This window comes from Oenanthe melanoleuca, chromosome 2 (assembly GCF_029582105.1).
Source record: "Oenanthe melanoleuca isolate GR-GAL-2019-014 chromosome 2, OMel1.0, whole genome shotgun sequence".
NCBI lineage: Eukaryota > Metazoa > Chordata > Aves > Passeriformes > Muscicapidae > Oenanthe > Oenanthe melanoleuca.
This window is the reverse complement of record NC_079335.1, coordinates 145,261,237-145,282,053: the sequence shown is the minus strand read 5'-3', so window position 1 is coordinate 145,282,053 and position 20,817 is coordinate 145,261,237. Positions and strand designations below refer to the sequence as shown.

General features: G+C 38.2%; 1 protein-coding gene across 9 annotated transcripts in view; it reads right to left on the bottom strand.

The window, feature by feature from the left end:
* Nucleotides 1–20,817, bottom strand: part of ADCYAP1R1 (ADCYAP receptor type I) — a 135,224-nt gene that overhangs the window by 46,742 nt on the left and 67,665 nt on the right. For all 9 annotated transcript variants that reach the window (XM_056485588.1, XM_056485590.1, XM_056485592.1 and 6 more), the window contains one exon: nt 5,481–5,588. In XM_056485588.1, coding sequence (XP_056341563.1) covers nt 5,481–5,588 — 108 coding nt within the window. The remainder of the gene's footprint in view (nt 1–5,480; nt 5,589–20,817) is intronic.

The following is a 20,817-nucleotide window of genomic DNA, read 5'->3' as shown; positions in this document are numbered from 1 at the left end:
TGCAGTCCAGTGTTCTCCAAACCACTCAGCAGCTCTCAACATCTTCCACCCTTGCATGCTTCCTGAAGATGCAGGATTTCTTTTTCCCCCAAGGCCAAATTAACTCTCAGATCATTGACAAAGCTCTTGAGCTGTGTTGCAGCTTCCCCTTGACCACTGCAGAGGACCAAGGACCTGATTTAGCTGAAACACTCCTGCTCATGCTGCACATTTGAGTATCAGAGGCACAGAGCCTCATGTCCCCATAAATTGGTGGGAAGGGCCATAAAATGTCTTTTACTTTCTGCTAGAAAACATCTGAGAGGCCTCAGCCTCAGATTAGAAATGTAGATTGAGTTACTGTTCTTTGATGACATTTTCTCTGCATTGCAGATGGACTTTGGGATGCTGTGACCATGGAGGCTTAATTACAGCTTGTCCTCCTCTCTTTGGAAAAGCTGGAGCAATCCTGTGGCTTTACAGCCTGTGCAAAGCCCAGGGGTGAAAACCAGCTGGAAACAACTTGTTATCTATCAAGTGCTCTTCTATATATATATTTTTTCTTTCTCTTTTTAAAACTTTTTTAATGGTTCATATATAAAATAGATACCCTTGCATTGAACTTCATTGTGACTGCTGTGTAGGATCTTCTATAAAATTAAGGATGAAACAAAGGTTTCAGAGTCCTGGTTGCTTCAACAAATAAATATATAAATAAGCTCCAATAGCTCATTATTATTCCCATGGTGAGAGTGCTGGCATGGGTCATTCATGTTTTCCAGAGAAAATTTGGTTACAGGTTTTTTCCTTCCCTGTTTCCAAGCAGGATGTTGGAATACTCATCCAGGCAAAACATCCTTGAAGAGAAATCTGGACCTTTGCATTGATCTTTTGCCCTTTGACAGGCAAATGCAATTTCCAATTTCACTCTGCTGCAATGCTGACCTTAATTTCAGTAGTGGCAACAAAACCCTGAATCTTTTACCTCAGTAGAAAATAAGCACACAATCTTCCAGGGATATCTGGGTGTTTAGGAGGCCCCTGATCTTTATCATCTTTTCTTCCTGTCTAAACAAAAAAACTATCAGTACATAACCCAAACTAATAGAAACTGCAAATATTTTCAACAGCTTTCACTTTGGGAAGTCAATGACTTTTATTGTCTTCTCACCTAGTTTGGGGGTTTTGTACCATTTTCCCTTTTCAGCTTTTAAAGGCTTCACCAGGACTGTGTCCCCAGAAAGGACACAAAAGGCACATTCAAAGCTGGAGCATCACTTCCCTTCTCATTAACACTTCTCTTGTCATCTTATTTTAATTGATTAGGGATAACATTTAAACTTGGGCACAGACTGCTTCCCAAATCAAATTAACCCCACGTCCATAAATCCCACTGTCCACTCATGGCACCTCTAGTGCAGCACTTATGAGGCTTGGGGTTCTTACAGAATCAATTAATCAATTAATTAGTACAACTAAGTACTTGAGTGTTTCCCTGTGTTTCCAATGGGATCAGTGACAGATTATTTCCAGTTTCTTGGGATAACAGAGCTCGTTGTCTGAGCACTGATTGTGTTCAACCAAGAGAAGCAACAAACCAAAGAGTTTGGTTCTGAAATGTGAGCATAGGATGTAATTCCCTCTTAAACTCTCTAATACCTGATTACATTCTTTATTTTATTGGATTTTAATTAGGAACCCTTAATCCTGGTATCAACACAGGATAGGCTTTATGCCTTTGGTAAAAATGAGGAGAATTTTCTCTGTTGTACATAGTGAACCATGTTTTGTGGAAAATGTAGCAGGGAGTGTCCTAAGCTGAGCACCAGATAAACTGCCTGAATTGCTGGAAGATTCAGTAAGAGCTGCTCATATTTATTATTTGGATTTGTGAATGAAAGTGTTTTCCAAATGTAGAGCATATGGCAATGCTCAGAAACTGTCTATTATCATTTGTTTGTTTTTTTTTTTTTTTACTGCAAATCAAAGGATTGAAAATAAGTCTGGTTATTGAGTTTCATTCCATAGTCCACTTGGATGTTTATTGGTTCCAGAATATTTCAGCTGCACAGTGAAAAGTAGAAAAAAACCCAGAGATTTTGCTTCTGCAGATTTCCATTGCCAGGTAGTATCACCCCTGCCTGGAAAAAAAAAAAAAAAAAAAAAGGAAAAAAACACCAAAGAAGAGAAAATTCTCCAGCTGGAAGTGCAGATCATCTCTAGGTATTGCTGTGTCCTACTGAAAGGTAACAACACAGCTTGACTTGGTTTCCTCTCTTTTATTCTGCAAAGATGCCTTAGAATACTTTAAATTTGTCCTGTTGTGTAGTGGTGTTTCTGGAGGCAGTGCTGGGAAGGCACTGGGGAAAAATTAACAAGAGAATGGTCATGGAAGTGACATATCCTGGTGGAAATAATGATTGATGGATATCAATCAAAGAAATCCATGTGGAAGAGGAAAAAAAATAATTTTTGGGAACTATCTAGAAGGAAAACCACTATAACCCCTAATTTACAAGATGAGAAAAGACTCAGGAATTAATAAGATTTTTTCCATTGGAGGAAAGGAATCTCCAGCAGAGAGATTTTGAGAACAATCCTTTTGTTCACAGTCTGCTTCTGAAAGGAATGAAAAATTCTGGTGATTTTGGAGGATCAGAGAGGTGAGATAAAGTTTTAGAAGGCAGGGCTGCCAAGCACAAGAATTTCATTTTGAATTTCCTGCATGATGCTGACAGCAGCTCAAATGTTACTCCTTGGTTCAATTGCAGTGAAGGTTAAAGCAGAGCAGGTTAAAACCAGCTGGTATTTTGAGCTAAATACACAGCTACTTTTTCCAAAAGCATCCCTCCAGATGACAGCTTAAGTAGTTAATTTTTCTTTTCTAGTTGCTTTTATTTTTTCCCATTTTCCTCCATATGCAAATCAGACATCCAAGTAAAGGCAGTCAGATTCCTTTGTGAAAATCATAAAACAAGCAGTGACTTCCCTCACCTCCAGACAAGCATTTGAGAGGGGTCAGGGAAAGCACCTTCTGCAAGTGCCCATTGATTTTTATTCACTGAACCAGAAATCCATCTCATAAATTCACATATAAATTTAAATATCCAAAGAACCTGAGATATTTCCTACCCACTCTTCAAGATTAGCACACCCCATGATATCCCTGTGATTACATTGTACCTACAGGTGCTTCAGAGCACAAACTCTTAAAAATATAATTTAAAGTTATTGCTGCATTTATAAAAATTATTTGTGGCCATATAAATATGTTGCTGAACTAGGACTGATTTTGCTATTAATAAATATAAATGTCCATGCCCAGCCTAGCTCCATATTCTAGAAACAGAGCAGCAGCCAGAGGACACTATAACAATCCCTAAAATGTGATTATCCATGTCTTAGGAACATTATAGTTCTCTAATAACCCTTTATTTAGGGAACCATCATGAAATGTGACTTTTTTCATTAAACCCTCATTGAACAACTAGACTTGGCTAATTAAAATGAGCAGCAGTGATTGCAAAGCTGGTGCTGATTCACCCAGGAGAGTGCTTTGGGATGTTGATAATTCCAGCTTGGGGTCAGCAGTGCAATCCCAGCCACATCTGCTGAGACTTCCAGCTACTCCAGGTTAAATGTTGATTTGTTTATCTCACAAATTATGGATCTTGGGTTTGTTCCTGGTGAACAGATGTCCAAAAACCCCTCAAACCCAGCCCTACACGAGTAACAGCTGTCACTTTTATTGGGGATCCCAGGGGGAGATAAGGGAATGGGACATATGTTTGCACTGGATGGAATATTAGGGTTGTACTGTCACCCTGCCACAGGCCAAATGGCAAGAACAGTGTGTGAGGAGATCTGTAAATCCTTGGAAAATTATTTTTAAATGTTATTTCAGCCCTTTATTTTACACAGCTAAAATAAATAGAGCTATAAATAAATAAATAGAGCTTATTTATATTTATATTTATATTTATATTTATATTTATATTTATATTTATATTTATATTTATATTTATATTTATCTATATCTATATCTATATCTATATCTATATCTATCTATATCTATATCTATATCTATATCTATATCTATATCTAATCTATATATCTATCTATATCTATCTATATCTATATCTATATCTATATCTATATCTATATCTATATCTATATCTATATCTATATCTAATCTATATATCTATCTATATCTATATCTATATCTATATCTATATCTATATCTATCTATATCTATATCTATATCTATATCTATATCTATATCTATATCTATATCTATATCTATATCTATATCTATATCTATATCTATATCTATATCTATATCTATATCTATATCATTGCTCCTCTAAAGGTTCTGCTATTTTTACTTAAAGAAATTATTTTTCAGTGCAAACGATTTTTTATTCTTTGTGCTTAAATAATTTTTGCGAATCAATAAAATCTTTATTTAAATAACAAAAAGCCAGAAATATAATAAATGCAATGAAAATCTTGATTTTATTCAAATAGATAAAAATTTTGTTGAAGTGCAAAATAAACATAATAAAAATTTAATTATTTTTATTTAAATAATTTAATGCAAATAAATAAAAATATTTATATTTAAAAGATTTTTTTTCCATTAACAGGTAAGCATTTACTTCCTGGAACAGTTCAAATTGAGATAATCTTTGTAAAGTGGGTCATGGTTTGGTGACATTGGTGATGCCTGGTGTGGATGTGTTAAAAGTGAGGATTTCAGAGTTCCTGGAGCTTTGTATGAAACACTGTCTCCTAAAAATGGTGCTCTGTGTGTGTCAATGCAAAAAAAAAAAAAAAAGCAGATTTTAGGACTCAGGGCTGTAAATAAATAATTAATTGGTAAAATAAATTTTTGGGACAGTGATGAATTTGTTCCTCAGAGGACAGAGCTCATTGAGGGACTGCAGTGGGTGTGGGGGCACATGGACCAGTCTGTGCTCGTTACCTGCACTGGGACTGAAGGATGGTTTTGTCTCATTTCCACAGATCACAGAAAAAGTGGGATGGAACTTCTGCCTCTCTCCAGAAATCTTTAATTCCTCCCTGGACCCCAGCAGGGGAGCTCCTCACTGCTCATCTCACACCTTTGTCCTCCTTCAGCACAAGCAGAACCTGCTCTACCTTTTAATTATTTGCTAAAATAGATTCCAGCAAGTTATCCAAGACCCAAACACTGAATTCAGTGAGACCCAAGGGCAGAACACTCCCTTTAGCATCTCAAATTTCTGATATTTTCATGTTTGTAGTCTGTGAAGGCTTTTTTCACACCTTCCCTCCCACCCCGTGCACACTCACACATCTACACCCAAATATCCTGGTTTTCTGCAATTTATTTATAACTGGAGCCCAGCTGTGGAGTTTTTGATGTCTCTTTATCCTGAGGATCTAAGTGAGGTTTTACACTCGTGCTGATCACAAGGTTTTACCAGGCAGGGGTGAAGAACAAAGAGAAAATACTTTACCATCTTCAGAGATGATAAATCTGAACAGTGCAGGACACTTGACAAAGACAATTTCTCCCACACTTGCAGGTTTCCAGCATGTGATGTTGTCCCACATTCCTGGGCAACCTGTGGAACAAAAGGAGGGATAAAAAAATGTTAGTGGTGGAAATCCATCCTTTTCCTCACACTGTTATGGAGCTTTGTGGTTGGTTCTTCCTTCTGTAAAAATAAAATATTCTTGTTTAGAATAATAAATAGCGTCAATTTCCCTGAGAAAATTATTTTTCATTCATAGGAATAGCACAAAATCCAGAGTGGCATCACACAGTAATGGTCAGACTCCATTCTCCCAGAAGATGACATTCCTTAGTCCCAATGAAATCACTCCAACATGCCAGAAATAAATTTTTCCTTGAGTATGAAACCTGCTGCCATTTTGTTATCTTTCAGAAATGCTGGGTTAATTAAAAAAACAAACAAACAAACAAACAAAAAAAAAAAAAAAAAAAAAAAAAAAAACAACCAAAACCAGCCAAAAACCTTATAAACTTATGGATCATACATTTGATTAAATTCTGTGAATTTCTGTTGGCTGTAATTTGTGTGAGGGTTTGGGAACTCACTCATTTTGGAATTTGTCTGAAAACTGAAAAGCAGTTTCTGCTTCATCCTGCAGCCATTTCTGTGGGTATGTGAGACAAACTCACTCTGCTTATTTTCTAAAAAAATGTCCTTCCTTAGCAAAGAACTGTCCTAACATCATTCATTATTTTCACTCTAGAGAATATAAACTCACAGTGTCAAAAGAGGATTTTTCTGACCTCTAATGGTTCCTTGTAAAAGCTAGAAATAAATTCAGGTCTTTAATATCCATTCAAAGATGAGACTTCAGGTAACAAACTTTGAAGCAAAGCTCTGAGTGGTAAAAAGTCCCAATTTCCTGCTACATGAATGCAGAAAGAGGAGGTGATGGGACTGTGGGTGGGAGCTGTCTTCTCCTGGGATATAAGAAAAATTAATTCAAAATGTATTGTAAATAGAGTAAAGGAACCCATCTCCTGCTCCTTTCTGGTCTCTGTGGCAGAGGTGTGAAAAAATGGCTTTCAAGAATAAATTCGGCAAATCTCTATTTTACCAAAAAACTTAGAAGGCTTATCCAGTGCACACAAAAACTCAGAGTAATGTCTCAAATTTTCTACTAATATATTTTAAAAAATTACTTAGTGAGTGAATCTCAAATGAAAATCACGAGGAAAAAAAAAAAAAGAACCAAACCTAAATATTTCCACTGCTCATTTGCATTTGATGTTGAGATTGAGGAAATAATCCTATCAGCTGAAAAAGAGCCTCCAGCTCCATGATTTTCATGATGCTTTCTGTCAAAAATCTCTCTCTTTGACTGCATGCCAAGGGAAATAAAACCTCCAGGAAAAGCAGATAATACTTCCAAGTGGTTTTTTTCTGCCTGGCATGAGTCCAATTAACGAGATGTGGGTGATGAACTTGTAAAAGCTGTGTGGGCTCCATCAGCTCTGGTGACACAGCAGATCCCCATGCTGAATGTTCTCAGGACAGGAACTTGTATTTTTTATTTTCTTTCCCATCAGTTTCAGTGGTGGCAAACCCAGTCCTGTGTTTTCTCACAAAAATATAAGGCTGAGAGCACCAGGTGTGGTGAGTGGAGCAGTTCTGAGTGAGTTGGTGTTTGAAGAATTAGCTCAGTGTCAAACAATGTTGTTGTGATGTTCAACATCAGAACAACAAGACCCACCAGCCCCACCAAAATACAAAGTTGTGGCAAAAATTATCATTAAATCATCACAGAACCTGGAGAAAAAAATAAAGGAATCCTTTGCATTTCCTCTTCTGCTTCTCTTTTCCCACTCCTATCCCAGATTGTTTCCTTTGCCAGATGAGGATCTCATCCCATGAATGCTGCAGTTCACTAGAATATTTCCAAAAGTCTCAAAACCTGGGGTTTGAAAGGTTTGGAATCTCTCAGCACACACTGGGGTGTCCTGTGCAGGGTCAGAAGTTGGACTCAGTGCTCCTTGTGGGCTCCTTCCAGCTCAGGATATTCTGATTTTATAATTTTGTAATATTGTTTATATACTAAAGACGGAAATCAAGCCCATGTTGAGTTGTGCTAGATTTTATTGTCTTTGATAGTTTGTGTCTGTCCACACAGCAGGAAATGCATTTTCCATGTAAACCTGAGGATGTGCAGCACCAGGTTTATAGCTCTCTCAAGTGTGGCACTATGTACAAAAGTAAATTATGTGTGAACATCCATGTTAATGAGACATTTGCTTACAAGAGATGCTGGAGATAATCAGTGGTTAATGAGATCTTTGGAGAAACACCTGTTGGGCTTTGTACAGTCTTGCTTGAGTTAACTGTGTTGAATAGGAAGAGGAAAAACTTTATTTCTTTTTATTATTTCAACATACATATGTTCCAAGATATAGATATTACCCAGCAATGGATAATGCAAACCAGAGAAATACAAGGATATCCTCAGGCTGCAGAACAGGAACAGGCACAATATAAATATCCTGTGGCAGTGTGGATGAAATTCAGTTCTAGCAGGTGGCTGATTTTGTGGTAATTCCATGCAGAGATAAAAACCAGCCCCACTTAAAAAGAAATTACAAGTTCATTGTGTTAGAAAACACTGATGTGCTGACATTGGGAGAGAGGGGAGAGAGAATCAGCAAGTCAAGTAATTTACCTTAAAATAGAGGAGAGGTGGAGATTGCAAAGAATTCCCCTTCAACAGGAACATTGTCTGATCCCACTTGGAAAAGCACATTTGAAAAAAACGATTTAGAAGAGCAAAGAAAAGGATGATAACAAAAAGAAGAAATAAAAAATTAAATGGAATGAAGGGCAGCGTGCACAATCTCCCTGCACTTGTAAACCATGCTGCAGCCAGGAATTCCTGCTGGGTGAAACCTGCCCACGGAAATCAAAGTGACTTGGGTGTGAAACTGCCCAGCAGGGTCTCCTCTGGCACTGGCAGGGTGTCCCCTCTGCCCAGTGACGTAGGGATGCCCAAGAAGGTTTGGAAAGAGGTGGCTCACACACTCCAATTGAAGCTGGACGCATTTTCTTAATTTTTAGCATCTTAGGAAATCATCAATAGTAAGGAAAAGTTTTAAAGAATAGGATTCTACATGGGACAAAATGGAAAAAAAATATAGATAGTGATCTTGCTAATGGATGGTCTTGGAATCAAAATAATCAGAGATTTACAGAGTCATTAAGGTTGGAAAACCCTCTCAGAACATCAAAGCAGCACTGCCAAGTCCACCACTAACCTTGTCCCCAAGTGCCACATCCACGTGTTTTTTGAACATTTTTAGTGATGGGCAGCCTGTTCCAATGCTTGACCACCCTCCCAGTGAAGGAATTTCCTCCAGTGTCCAATCTAAACCCCCCCTGGCCAACCCAAGGCTGTTTGCAGAAAGCACAAACCCTGCCTTCCCTTCCCGTGCCTGCACTGCAGCCTGCAGCTGGAATTCCAGTTTGGGGAACACTGTGGGATTCATCCCAAATAACAGAAGTGGTTCAAAATTTGGCATCTGGTCCTGGGCAAGGGCTCCTGTCCTTCTCATAGGATGGGCAGAGAATGCTCCCACTTACTCAGTTATTCCACTTATTCCCTCCTCTCCTCTGAGGGATGGATGATCCTTTAGGAGTCCCTATTCTGTGCTGCTGACTTTTGAGGAAACACAAAATCTATCTGGGTTAACTATAGGTTAAGTCTGGATTAGTTGAACTTCAGATGCATAACTCTTTTTTTTTTTTTTTTCCTCTTACCCATTTACTCTACTCAGCAAAGCAAATTTTCCTCTGTAGCTCAAGGAAAGAGATTTTCCAGACAGGAATAATCCCATTTTATGGTGGCACTGGTGGGGAATCACCCTGTAAAGTGGACTTGCATCTCCTCACTGACTTAGTTTATACATCTGCCTTTGAATTAATTTTTTTTTTTTTAATGTTTGTATTCCCTGCTGGGGCTGTAGGAATGAACCAACTTTGTTCTTTGGTGAGAGGGATCACCAGTCCTCCACAATCTTTTAGACACTTCCCAATCCTGAGAAAAGCAGTCAGCTGGGGACTGGGAATGACCATGAGGAATCTGAACCACTTTTAAAATTGCTGCTTTTAAAATCCCCCATGACCAGTCCCTACATCTCTGCCTCAAACTTGTAAAAGGGGAATAAAATTCATGTTTAGACTGTGAGCTCCCTGTGACTGGATCCACTTTGCACTTCTCTTTTACTTCAAAAACCAGAATCCTTTCTGCTGAAGCACAATGTTTATGTAAATTTTATGTGAATTTCTATGTGAATTTCAGATTGTGGATTTTATATAAATTTTGTGCAAAGCCCATGACACCCAAGTTGAAATTCCACATTGTTGAAGCTGAGAGGTGCCTCACACACCTAAGGATGGATCTGACTTGGCAGAACAGCTCTTTCAGAGAAAAGCCACACTTATTAACAAGGAAACAACATATTATTTATCATTGCAGAGTGTTCTGAAGCATTTTTAAAATGATACCCAGCATTAAAACCATTCTAGTCATCCTGCCTCCATAGAGGTCCTCACAATCCTTATTCCCATTTTTCATTTCACACTCTCCCTAACCTGCTACTCCTGGCAGCTGAAAGACTCCCACTTGCCTGAAATTTCTGGACAAGCACCAGGAAAAAAAAAAAATCCCCAAAGCAAGCCATGCTGGCAGGAGAGCAGTGATAACAGCTCTCCTGAAATTGCTGATGGTCCCCTTGCCCAGAATCAGAAGAGAAATCTTTAAAGCAATATTAGGGTTGATAACATAAAGAGCAGTCATTTAATGAAAGCTTTCAGGTGCACAAAATATCCCTGTGAGCAGGCATGGCATCAGATTTTCATAATTTTTAGAATTTTTAATAATTAGGATATATAGAAATTGCATCCCATAGGGGACTGGTTGTCCTGGTAACCCACCCTGCCCCACTGGAGTCCCTCCAGGAGTTTTTAACCCTCTATTTTGTTATGTCTCCCAAGTGCTGGTGCACAAGAGGGTGTCCTTGTTTGAAATTTATTTTCTTCTTCAAATTCTAAAATTCTTTTCTCTAGAAATTCTGAAATTCTCATTGCCTTTTCTAATGAGGGGAAGAAAATCTGCATCTCCAGATAATTTATCTTAGAACAGGCTGCCTGGAGAAGTGGTGGATGTTCCATCCCTGGAAGAGTCCAAGGCCAGGTTGGATGGGGCTTGGAGCAACCTGGGATGGTGGAAGGTGTCCCTGGGACCAAACAGAATTTCAGGAAGCTGACACAATGTGTGAGAAAGGCAAACCACTGTTCTAAAGTATAAGAAAGTGCTAGAAACTCTACAGCTAGATATAAAAAATCTACAAAGCTAAAAATCCCTTATATTCCTTTTCTTCTCTGTCTAGGGCTGTCTTGAGAGTCACAGTTTATAAAATCAGATTAAAACCAGACAAAAATCAGATTTTAGGCAGCCCCATAGGTGAAGTTCACAGAGTTAAAGGAATTTACCTAATTTTAAACCAACTGAGGACAGGGCATGTTGTTTTTCACCAACTCAGAGTCACTGTGTCACCAGGACTGTGTGAAAACTCTTCTGGGTAATTTATCTCCTGTTTTCTTATGGTGCCTATATCTCAATCTCCTCTCTATTTACTCACTCTATATTAAAATCCTCTTCACAGTCTCCACAACATCCTCCCATGTCCCCATCTTGCCCTTCTGCTCATCCCTGACAACTTTTTAGCAGAGAAGGTGCAAAGCAGAGATGGATTTTTGGATGACAAATCCCTATTTACTCAGTCCCTCCTCTAAACCAAGTGGGTAACTCCTACCTGTCTGCTCCTCTATCAAAATTATTATTTTGATCTTTTTCTTCTACCCAGCTCCCTTTTTTAAAAAATGGGGGACTGAACAAAGGAGTAATAGTGTGATGGGCAATGGAATTTATGAAGTCATACATAGACAGGAGGTAATAGACAAGAACTTGCATAAAATTTGTTCCCTTGGCAAATCAAGAAAAAATGTAATTACATAAATGTTAGACTTCTGTATTTTCATGTAGGGAAATAAAGGCCTGAGATGAAAATCCAGCCTTCTGGCTTAGAGCATTTGGTTTGATTTTCAGTTCCTCTCCTCATTTATTGGTTTAAAATATCACCTTCAAGGTCGTTTTGCCTTCAGGAGAGTAATATCAAAGGAAATGTAATGTAACAAAGCAGCATATTAAACTGAATTATGTGCTGCACAATAACTTCTAAAGGGCACACTACATATAAAACCTTTCAGAGAGAGGGGAGTGTGAGATAGCAGCTCTCTGTTCCTTCATAAATCTGAGTAAATACCAAAATAAACACGGGCTTGAGCGTGGCCTGGGTGTGGGGATATGATTTCCAAAAGGAATTGACATTTCAAAGTGCAGGTGTCTTTGAGGAGCTCCTGTCACAGAAATGTTTCTGGAGGGGTTTGGAGCTGGGCACCAGCCCTGGAGCTCTGTCACTGTGCCCTCCCAGCCCAGAGGGACAATTTACTCCAAAATTTACTCCTGGGCAGCAGGACAAGGGAGGGGATTCTGCTGCTCTGCTCTGGAGAGGTGTGGAGCTGCTGGAATGAGCCCAGGGGAGAACATGGGGATGTTCCAAGGGCTGGGAGAGCTGGGGATGCTCACCTGGAGAGGAGAAGCTCCAGGGAGAGCTCAGAGCCCTTCCAGAGCCCAAAGGGGCTCCAGGAGAGCTGGAGAGGACAAGGGATGGAGGGACAGGACACAGGGAAGGGCTTCACTGCCAGAGGGCAGGGATGGGTGGGATATTGGGAAGGAATTGATCCCTGGGAGGGTGGTGAGGGGCTGGGATGGAATTCCCAGAGATTGATAAGGTGTTAGGAATTCTCTACTGTGGGACACTGGAAGAGGTTCCCAGAGAAGCTGTGGCTGCCCCTGGATCCCTGGAAGTGCCCAAGGATGGGGCTTGGAGCACCTGGGACAGTGGGAGGTGTTCCTGCCCATGGAGGGAATGGAATGAGTTGAGCTTTAAGTTCCCTTCCAACCCAAACCATTCTGGGCTTCTGGAATTCTTTAGTTTCATTTGAAAGTCCAGACCATACCAGAGTAGAAATGTAACATCAACTGGAATCTCAGAGTAAGTTAGAAGAGAGAAAAAGTTGGGTTTTTTTTTTGCCTTCCCAGCTCTGCTCCTGATAAATTTTGGAATTATGAGAACAAAGTCTATTCTTTCATCTGGTCATTTGGCCCAGTTTTTACACCAGGAAGAATTTTTTCTATCCAAGTAATGCTGCTGCTGCCCAGGGATGCAGCTTGTGCTGTCTAACCTGGTTTTCATTCACCTCATCAGTATAAAAACTTGATGTGCAACTCTAAGGGAAGCTCTGATTTCTTTTACAGTGCACAAAATAATAATAATAAAAAAAAACAAACCAAAACAAACCAAAACAAACCAAACCAAAACAAAACAAAAAAACAAACAAACAAAAAAAAAAAAAAACCCAAAAAAAAAAACAAAAACAAAAAAAAAAAAAAAAAAAAAAAAACCAAAAGAGATAATTGTGGTGGAGGGCACTGCTAGAAAGTTCCTAATTATCACAGAACCAGAGAATCATGGGATGGTTTGGGTTGGGAGGGACCCTCAGGATCATCTCATTCCACCCCTGCCATGGGCAGAGACACTTCCCACTGCCCCAAATATCACCTTAATTAATCAAAGAGAATGTTAGGAAAAAAATATTTGAGATATTTCTCTTCTAATGTACTGAGTTAATAATAGGTTATATTAAATCTAAATTATATTAAATCTAAATCTAAAATTAAATTAAATCTAAAAGGGAAAGCACTCAAAACACTGAGTTTTTTGATTGGAATAAAAGATTTTATAGAATATTATTTTTATGAAAGAAATATTATGCTATTATAAAAATACGATTCTGTGATAAATTCAAAACATATTTTAATTATAAATACACATTCATTGTATATTATTATGCTAATTATATTATGTAAATATTTTATATTCTTACATATCTAAGCATTCATAGTTTTAAAAATATATCATACTTGATGTATGAAACATGCTGTATTTTATAACTTTTTTTATTCCTTGAAGATTTTATTCATGGCAAAGACCAGCTTTTAAATTACAGGAGCTGTTATTTACAATCACAGAAGTGTAAATCCTTTTTTAGCTTTTAAAGCTGTTTAGTTCTTTGCAGCCACAGGATATTTATTTCTAAGGTCACACTTATTGCTGCTCTTGCATTGATACCTGCCAAGAAAACCTCATCCAAGAACATCTCCAGAATCTTTTAAGTGCTGCCAGCCAATTGGCCTTAGGTGAGCTCTGAAGAGTTTTAAAGGGAAACTTCAATTTGGCAAAATCTCCAGAACATTTCTTTGTCTAATTAGGCAGGAGAATAAAAAGCCAATAAGCTGGGAAATCGAGTAGAGTTGTTTTAGTTTTTTTTTTTTAAAAACCTGCTTTAAATATAACAAAAAGGATTGGCTACTCCTCTTTGAGAAAGAACTGCTTTGCTGTGAAATTACTGAAAAAAACCAGATTTTTTTTTTTCCATCACTGCTGGAGGACAGGATGACACTTGCAAGCTGCCAGAAGCAAGGCAGTGCCAGGCTGAGCAGCTGCAGATAACCCAGGACACGGGATGTGGGAGACCACAGGAGCTGCTGGAGGCAGCTTTGCCTGGCACCACCTGGTCCCCACTGCTTCCTTCGTTTTTGGGGGAAGCCAGAGCATCATCCTTCTCCCCAGCAGCATGTCTGACTCAGTTCCCTCCCTTCTGAGGGGAAGGAGACACATCCTGCCCTTTATCAACCCTGTCTCCCATGGATTCTCCAGGCTGGGACAGATGGGGAGAGGGAGCTGCTCCAGCTGTGCCACAGATTTTAATCCTTACACAGCTGGGCTCAGATTCATTTCTGGGAAGAGCATCATAAAAAACCCTGCCTGAAGGCTGCAGAATCAAGACAGTGTTTGAGGAAATGGGTTAATAACCATAAAAAAGTGTTGTTCTTCCACACAGCCTCATCTCCCCTTGGTCACATCCTATGGCCATAAAAAGGGATTGACCCAAGCACAGCAGGGTGGAGCAGTGCCAGCTGTGACCTGTCTTTGTCAATAGTTTAATTAATATTATCTAAGCATGCAACTGGTTGTGATGTTGAAGTAGCTGGATAGAAAGAAATACTATATAAATAGTATTAATGTAATATATAATACTATAATAATATATAAAATATTGTATATCTTTAATGTCTTTTTTCCCATAAGTATTAATGTGGCTCACAGTGAACCTGGCTTTCATCTAGGGCTAAAAAGGTAAAAAAATCTTCCCAAGCTGGAGAGCTGAACAGTCCACTGAGAGTTTGCCACCCTTGGAGTGACATTTGGCCCATTATGAGATTTATGGGCCTGTGAAGAAGACATCTGGAAAGATCTCTGGGATAAACTGTTGCCATGGAGACAGAGAAAGTAGAAATTTTGTCAGACAGCCTTTTTGGTAATTTGGAGTCTGCATTCCTTTGAAAATGGAGACAGGATTTAATGGCATGGAAGGAAGGGAGGAAAATTTAACAGCAGGTCTCTTGAGCCTTGAGGAGTCACAATAATAAATTCACGGCTTCAAATCTTTTCTGTCTCAAAAGAAAAGAATGATAACATCTTCCTTTGATTTGTTCATTTCTAACTAATCTCACAACAGCACTGGAGTGGGACTGAAATGGGACACAAACCTTGAAACTCTCTGAGTTGGAGTCTCAATCTCAACACAGGATTTTCAGTGGGAATTATTCAGGCAGAGGTTAATAATTGCCCAGTCAATAGCATTTTTCAGGAATTTTGTTTCTAAAAGGATAAACAGACCAAAGGAAACAGGCAAGCAAGAAACAACTGGAAAGAGCAACTGACCTCAAGTCTACATGATTGATAATTTCAGCAATCAAATTAGATTGTGGTACAGATATTTTAAGATCCCTCAAAAGGAATTTCCAAAATTAATGCTGTTTTTGTTTCTGGGTAGCTCTGAGTGTTAAGAAGATTTTCTGCTCTTTTTTACAGCTGGAAAACAAAACCAAAGTAACCACAATAAATGGTGACACTGAAATCTAAATGGCTCTCCAGAGCCAGAATTGCAAAATCAAGCTTCCCCTTCATATTCTGACTCCTGCTCCCCACCTTCTTCCTCTTCTGGTGTTTATAAATAGAATTATCTCAGTGGAAAATGTAGGAGAAGATAACTGATAACAATCTTGGGCCAAATTCACTCCTGATGTAACCAGAGTGACGCCAGTGGGGACACTCCTGAGAGGCATTTGCTCCTTGTTTGCTCCTTCAAACCTTCAGAGGATGAGAAATGACTGAATTAAACAACTTAATTTCTTCCAGCGTGCAAATTCCATAATCTGTCCTGGAAATTGTTCTAGTGGTGAGTCAAACAATTCCTTATTAGAGCTCGTGGGACTTTCTGGTCTAGTGGAGGAAACAAAGGAAATAAATATATTATCTGCAAAGGGAGATGTGCATGTGCTGCTTTTCATGGCCCTGGACAGCAACACAATGTCAGGGTTTAACAAAACCTGTCTTCTCTTCTATACTGAACTTCTCTGAGAGCCCACAGTGTATTCAGAGAGTGGAAAAAAAAACTAACACTGCAAATTCAGTGTGATCCAGCCCCACTAGGGTTATTGGAAATGGTATAAACAGTGTAGAAGATGTCAGAAGTATTTCTGATGCTTAGATACAGGTGAAAATGTCCAGAAAACACAGGAAGACCCAAAATTACAGTTGTGCTAATGCAAAACCTGAATAAATAGAGACAAGATAATTCCTCTTTGCTTGTCTTTGGACTAGAAGTGAGAAGTGAGATGGGTTTGGCTTTCTTTGCTAAAGGCTGGCAGGTCACACAGAGAAATGGGAAGTGGCTGCCAAGAGAGACAATGTCAATTTATGGTCAACACCAAGAACATACAGAGATGGGGATCAAAACTTCAGCAGTGCTGGGTTAGTCACTAACCATAAAACCATTAATGGAGTCATTGAAGGAGGAAGTATTTTGGAAAGAATGTGGATTTAACAATATTTGTGAAAAAAAAATTTGCAGATCCTCAATTTCTTATGGCTTACTCCTGTCAATAAAGAGTTAATTCCAAAAGAGCTCATTAGATAAATTCTCCATGTCTAAAGCTGCTATAAATCAGAGATTAACTGATTTAGACAATTTAGAGATGGGATAAAAAAGAAATATGAAAATTAGGTAAGTGTATTATTATTCCTTCTCCCCCTCTTCCTATTTGAAAGAATTAAAGATCAAGTAGGAAGGAAATTTTCTGTAGTCTTTCTCACAAATATGTGTGGGCAGGTAATTACCCTCCCATATGAAGTAATAAATAACTATGAGAATTTGCATATATGTAATCAATATTTTGTAATTGGAATGTGGAATCATTGTGGAAAAATGGAAAATAATCCTAAAGGGGCCTGTGGCATTCACACCAATCCTTCCTTGCACCCAGGCAAAATAAACCATAACTAAAGTATCTAAAAGGAATCTGGGGAGTTTTCATTGTCTGTGACATTTTTATTAGCTGGACAAAGTATGAAAAAAAAAAAATACAGTATTACAGGGCACAAATCTGTGTGCTTGAATTACAAAGATCCAGAAATTTCTTTGTGTTTCAGTCACCTGAGAATTTTTGACTTGCAGGGATGACAATAACTTCAGTGTCATATGTAAAGACAATCATAAATTTCTTCCTGGTATTCTCTGAATGAACAGATGTTGTGTAACTTAGCAGATTTAAAATAAAATCCTGATGTAAACCACAGTTAGATGTAAGTTTTTATAGTTGTAGGTGTGTATTTATGTACAGGTTTATATTTATATTTATATTTATATTTATATTTATATTTATATTTATATTTATATTTATATTTATATTTATATTTATATTTATATTTATATTTATATTTATCTTCAGATAGATTACTCTGTCCACAGTCTATTTGAGATACAGGTAGAAGAATTAGGCAGCACAAAATCCCCTCACTTTATAACCCAAGTGAGAAATCTTATTCATGTGGGCAGGAATGCTCAGCTGCTGTAACCACACCACTGGAAAATCTCTTTATCAGTTCTCAATCCAGTGGAATAATGGGAAACAAATCAGTGATTTGGAAGAGTTTTGCTGACTGGGAGCACTCTGTTCAATTCTGTTCAGGATTATTCAGTTATGATAACACTGGGTTCTGGTGTCTGCAGGTTAGCAGAGAAGTGATGGAATTACATTAATCATCATTTTTTATGGCCAAAAAATCTGGAGCAGACTCAAGTCCTTTCCTGTCTTGGGAATAAGGATGAGGCACATTGTTAAAATACACCCAACAATCCTTCAGAGCATTTCATTAATTGTTTGTGTTCATTATTTCAATTTGGCTTCTCTCTTGGCATGGCTTGGGCATACTCATTGCACACTCTAATAATTGTTTTTCTCCTCTAAAGCTTTTCCTTTTGCATTGACTTTTGCATCCAGAATTTTTTCCAGCCAGGTCCTGGCTGGTCACTCAGTGATGGATCCTTCCAGCCTTGCCTTTTGTTTGGGCTGTGATTTGCACTTTGTTGTTTCACTCTGCTCCCTTTGATTTGTTTTCCTGCAGAAGGACACAAACCAATCGATTCCAGCAGGAAATGTATGGCTTGATTACCAAAAGTACAGGCTGCCATGGAAGTCTGCAATGGCTTTTAGGGAAATCAGAAAGGCAAGGAAAAGGATCAATGAGAAAAGCATCTGCAGGTGCATGTCCTCAAGACTCAGCTGTCTGCTTTTGAAGGGTAAAAATTATATTTTTAAATAAATGCCCAACTATTTGTGTAAGGTTCTCATTTGATTTACCAAAAAAACACCCAAAAACAAGAAAAAAAAAAAACCTACAAAAAAATCAAACAAAACCCAATAAAACCCCAAAATGCAAAACAACAACAACAAAAAGAAAAATAAAACCCACCAACCAAACAAAAAAAATGCCCAAAAACTCCAAACAACCCAATAACCAACATACCAACCAGAAAAGCAAAATAATATCTATGAACACTATAAAAAATAGGAATTCCAGGACTGGGAGGTGAAATATGCAGCTCATCTCTCTGAGATTATGGAAACATTTTCAGTGGGACTAGTTTGTTTATTAAGGCACCTTAATCTGGTTTTTTAATATGCAAACTGGATGTAAATCTCTGTATCTCTCAGCTCTACAAAGAGCCTTGGGAGACTTGCCAGCTAATTTAGCCAATAATTTAGATGTCTAACATCCAGTGATGGAATTTTTCCCCAAGAGGGGCATTTCTCCCCTAAATACAGAGCCCAGCACAGTTCACTGAAACACACACCAAAAATTCCTGTTGGATTCAGTTGAGATGGGATTGAGAGCAGCAGAATTCCACCTGTTCTTGGTGCTGACAGCCACTGCCAGCTGGGGATTGGCTGCTCTCATTTTGGTAAAAAACGTGTTTACTTAAGGAATCATCAAAATTTTAAAGGTGTGACTTGTCAAAGATCTTTTTAAAAAACAAGCTGATCATAGCTATAAATATTTTATTAGCTGGAAAGTGAGGCTTTTTTGGGTATTTCCACATGGCTTGAGGCTCAAAAATATTCAAGTTAAAACTAAAAATGCCTCTAAACTCCATGTTTACAATGTTGTGCAAGAGACAGGTAATTACTTTGATTCCTCTGTAAATAATTTATAAGACATTATGCTTTCATTGAACTGTCAAAATTGTGAGCCTTGATGGCATCCAGGAGCAAAATTCAGAGGAGAAAACAGGAGGAAAGAATGTTTATTTTAGCAGATCAATTTGAAGTCTTGTCAGCAAGTTTTCTAAATTCTATTATTTTCCAACTATTTTGCAGGAATAATGGTTATACTGGGAAGAAAATGGACTCCAGCATTCAAAATTCATGTTGATAGGAAATGCAGGAAAATCAGATGACACATCAACAGGGCAGAAAGTCTTCTATCTTACTTCTAATGTATCTTAAATTAATATATTTTCTTAAAATAGTTATAAAACATAGGCTGGTCAAATCAGCTTTTCCTCTTTTTACTTTAATTTTTCTTTTTTTCATAGGAGAGCCTACATGTCCACTTTAAGCAAATATTCTGCTTTTATCCAGCTAAAGTGAGATTAATTTCACCTTTAAACCCAAGAGTGACATTGCTAAAGAATTCCTGCACCACAGAATAACTTGTTTCTGTGGTGGAACTCATATTAGGAAATGAAATCTCAAGCTGGGAAGCAGAACAGCACAGGCCAAGTTAATTTATTTTCTTGCACAGAATGCAAAATTCTTCTCTCTGGATGGAAATATTAAACTTTATGACCCTCAAAACAAAACACGGGTTCTTTTTTCCTTCATTTCTGTTACAAAGGACTGGAAAAATCACATGACAGAATTTTCACTGTTCCCTCCTTTTCTTGGGAGGATTTTGGGGGGAAGGAGTTTCACATTTTTCATTCCCTGCCTTTTTCCAGGAGCAAATTATCATGTCTAGCAGTGCAGGATAGCAGCTCATGGGCAAAGCCAAGGACCTCCCTTCCCCACCCTCATCCTCCTTTGCACAAAAACTACAAAAAAATACAATGAAATTGGACCCACAGCTCCTCCTCTGTTCTTCCAGTGGCAGAAAAGGCCAAGAACTTTGTGGAAAAAAAAATAAAGCTTAGTAAGGGCTCAGGGAGTTGAAATTTATGGAATGGTTTGGGTTGGAAAGAACCTTAAGGACCATTTAATTCCAATTCCCCTGCCATGGGCATAGAATATATAAATGTGACTCTGTGCAGCTGCTTTTGAGGGTAAATGAGGCTGAATTATCTCGTTTTTGCCATGCTGAGATAAGTGCACACAGGAATTTTTCTGCCACTTAGCAGACAAAGCAGTTAAAAACACGGTACAGCACTGTAACTTGTCCATCTGAGGATGATTTAACTCACTGGGCTTCAGTTTTATTTTGCTGAGGAAAAATCAATATGCAAAGCCTGTCAGGAGTCCAAATTATTACACTTCTTCAGCTGCATGTATTATTGAGTAGGCAGCTCCCTGTAATGAAGTTCTTGGCTTAAGTTTGTGAGGTATATTAAGAAGTAGTGGGTGTAGCACAGAAGAAGCTGCAGCAAGAAATGAAATTGTACAGTTGGGCAGTTTTAAGCACTGGCCACCTCTGTGAGGATATCAGTGTGTGGTGAAAGCTCACAAGAAAAAAAAAACATTTCATGGTAAGAAACAGGCTGAGAA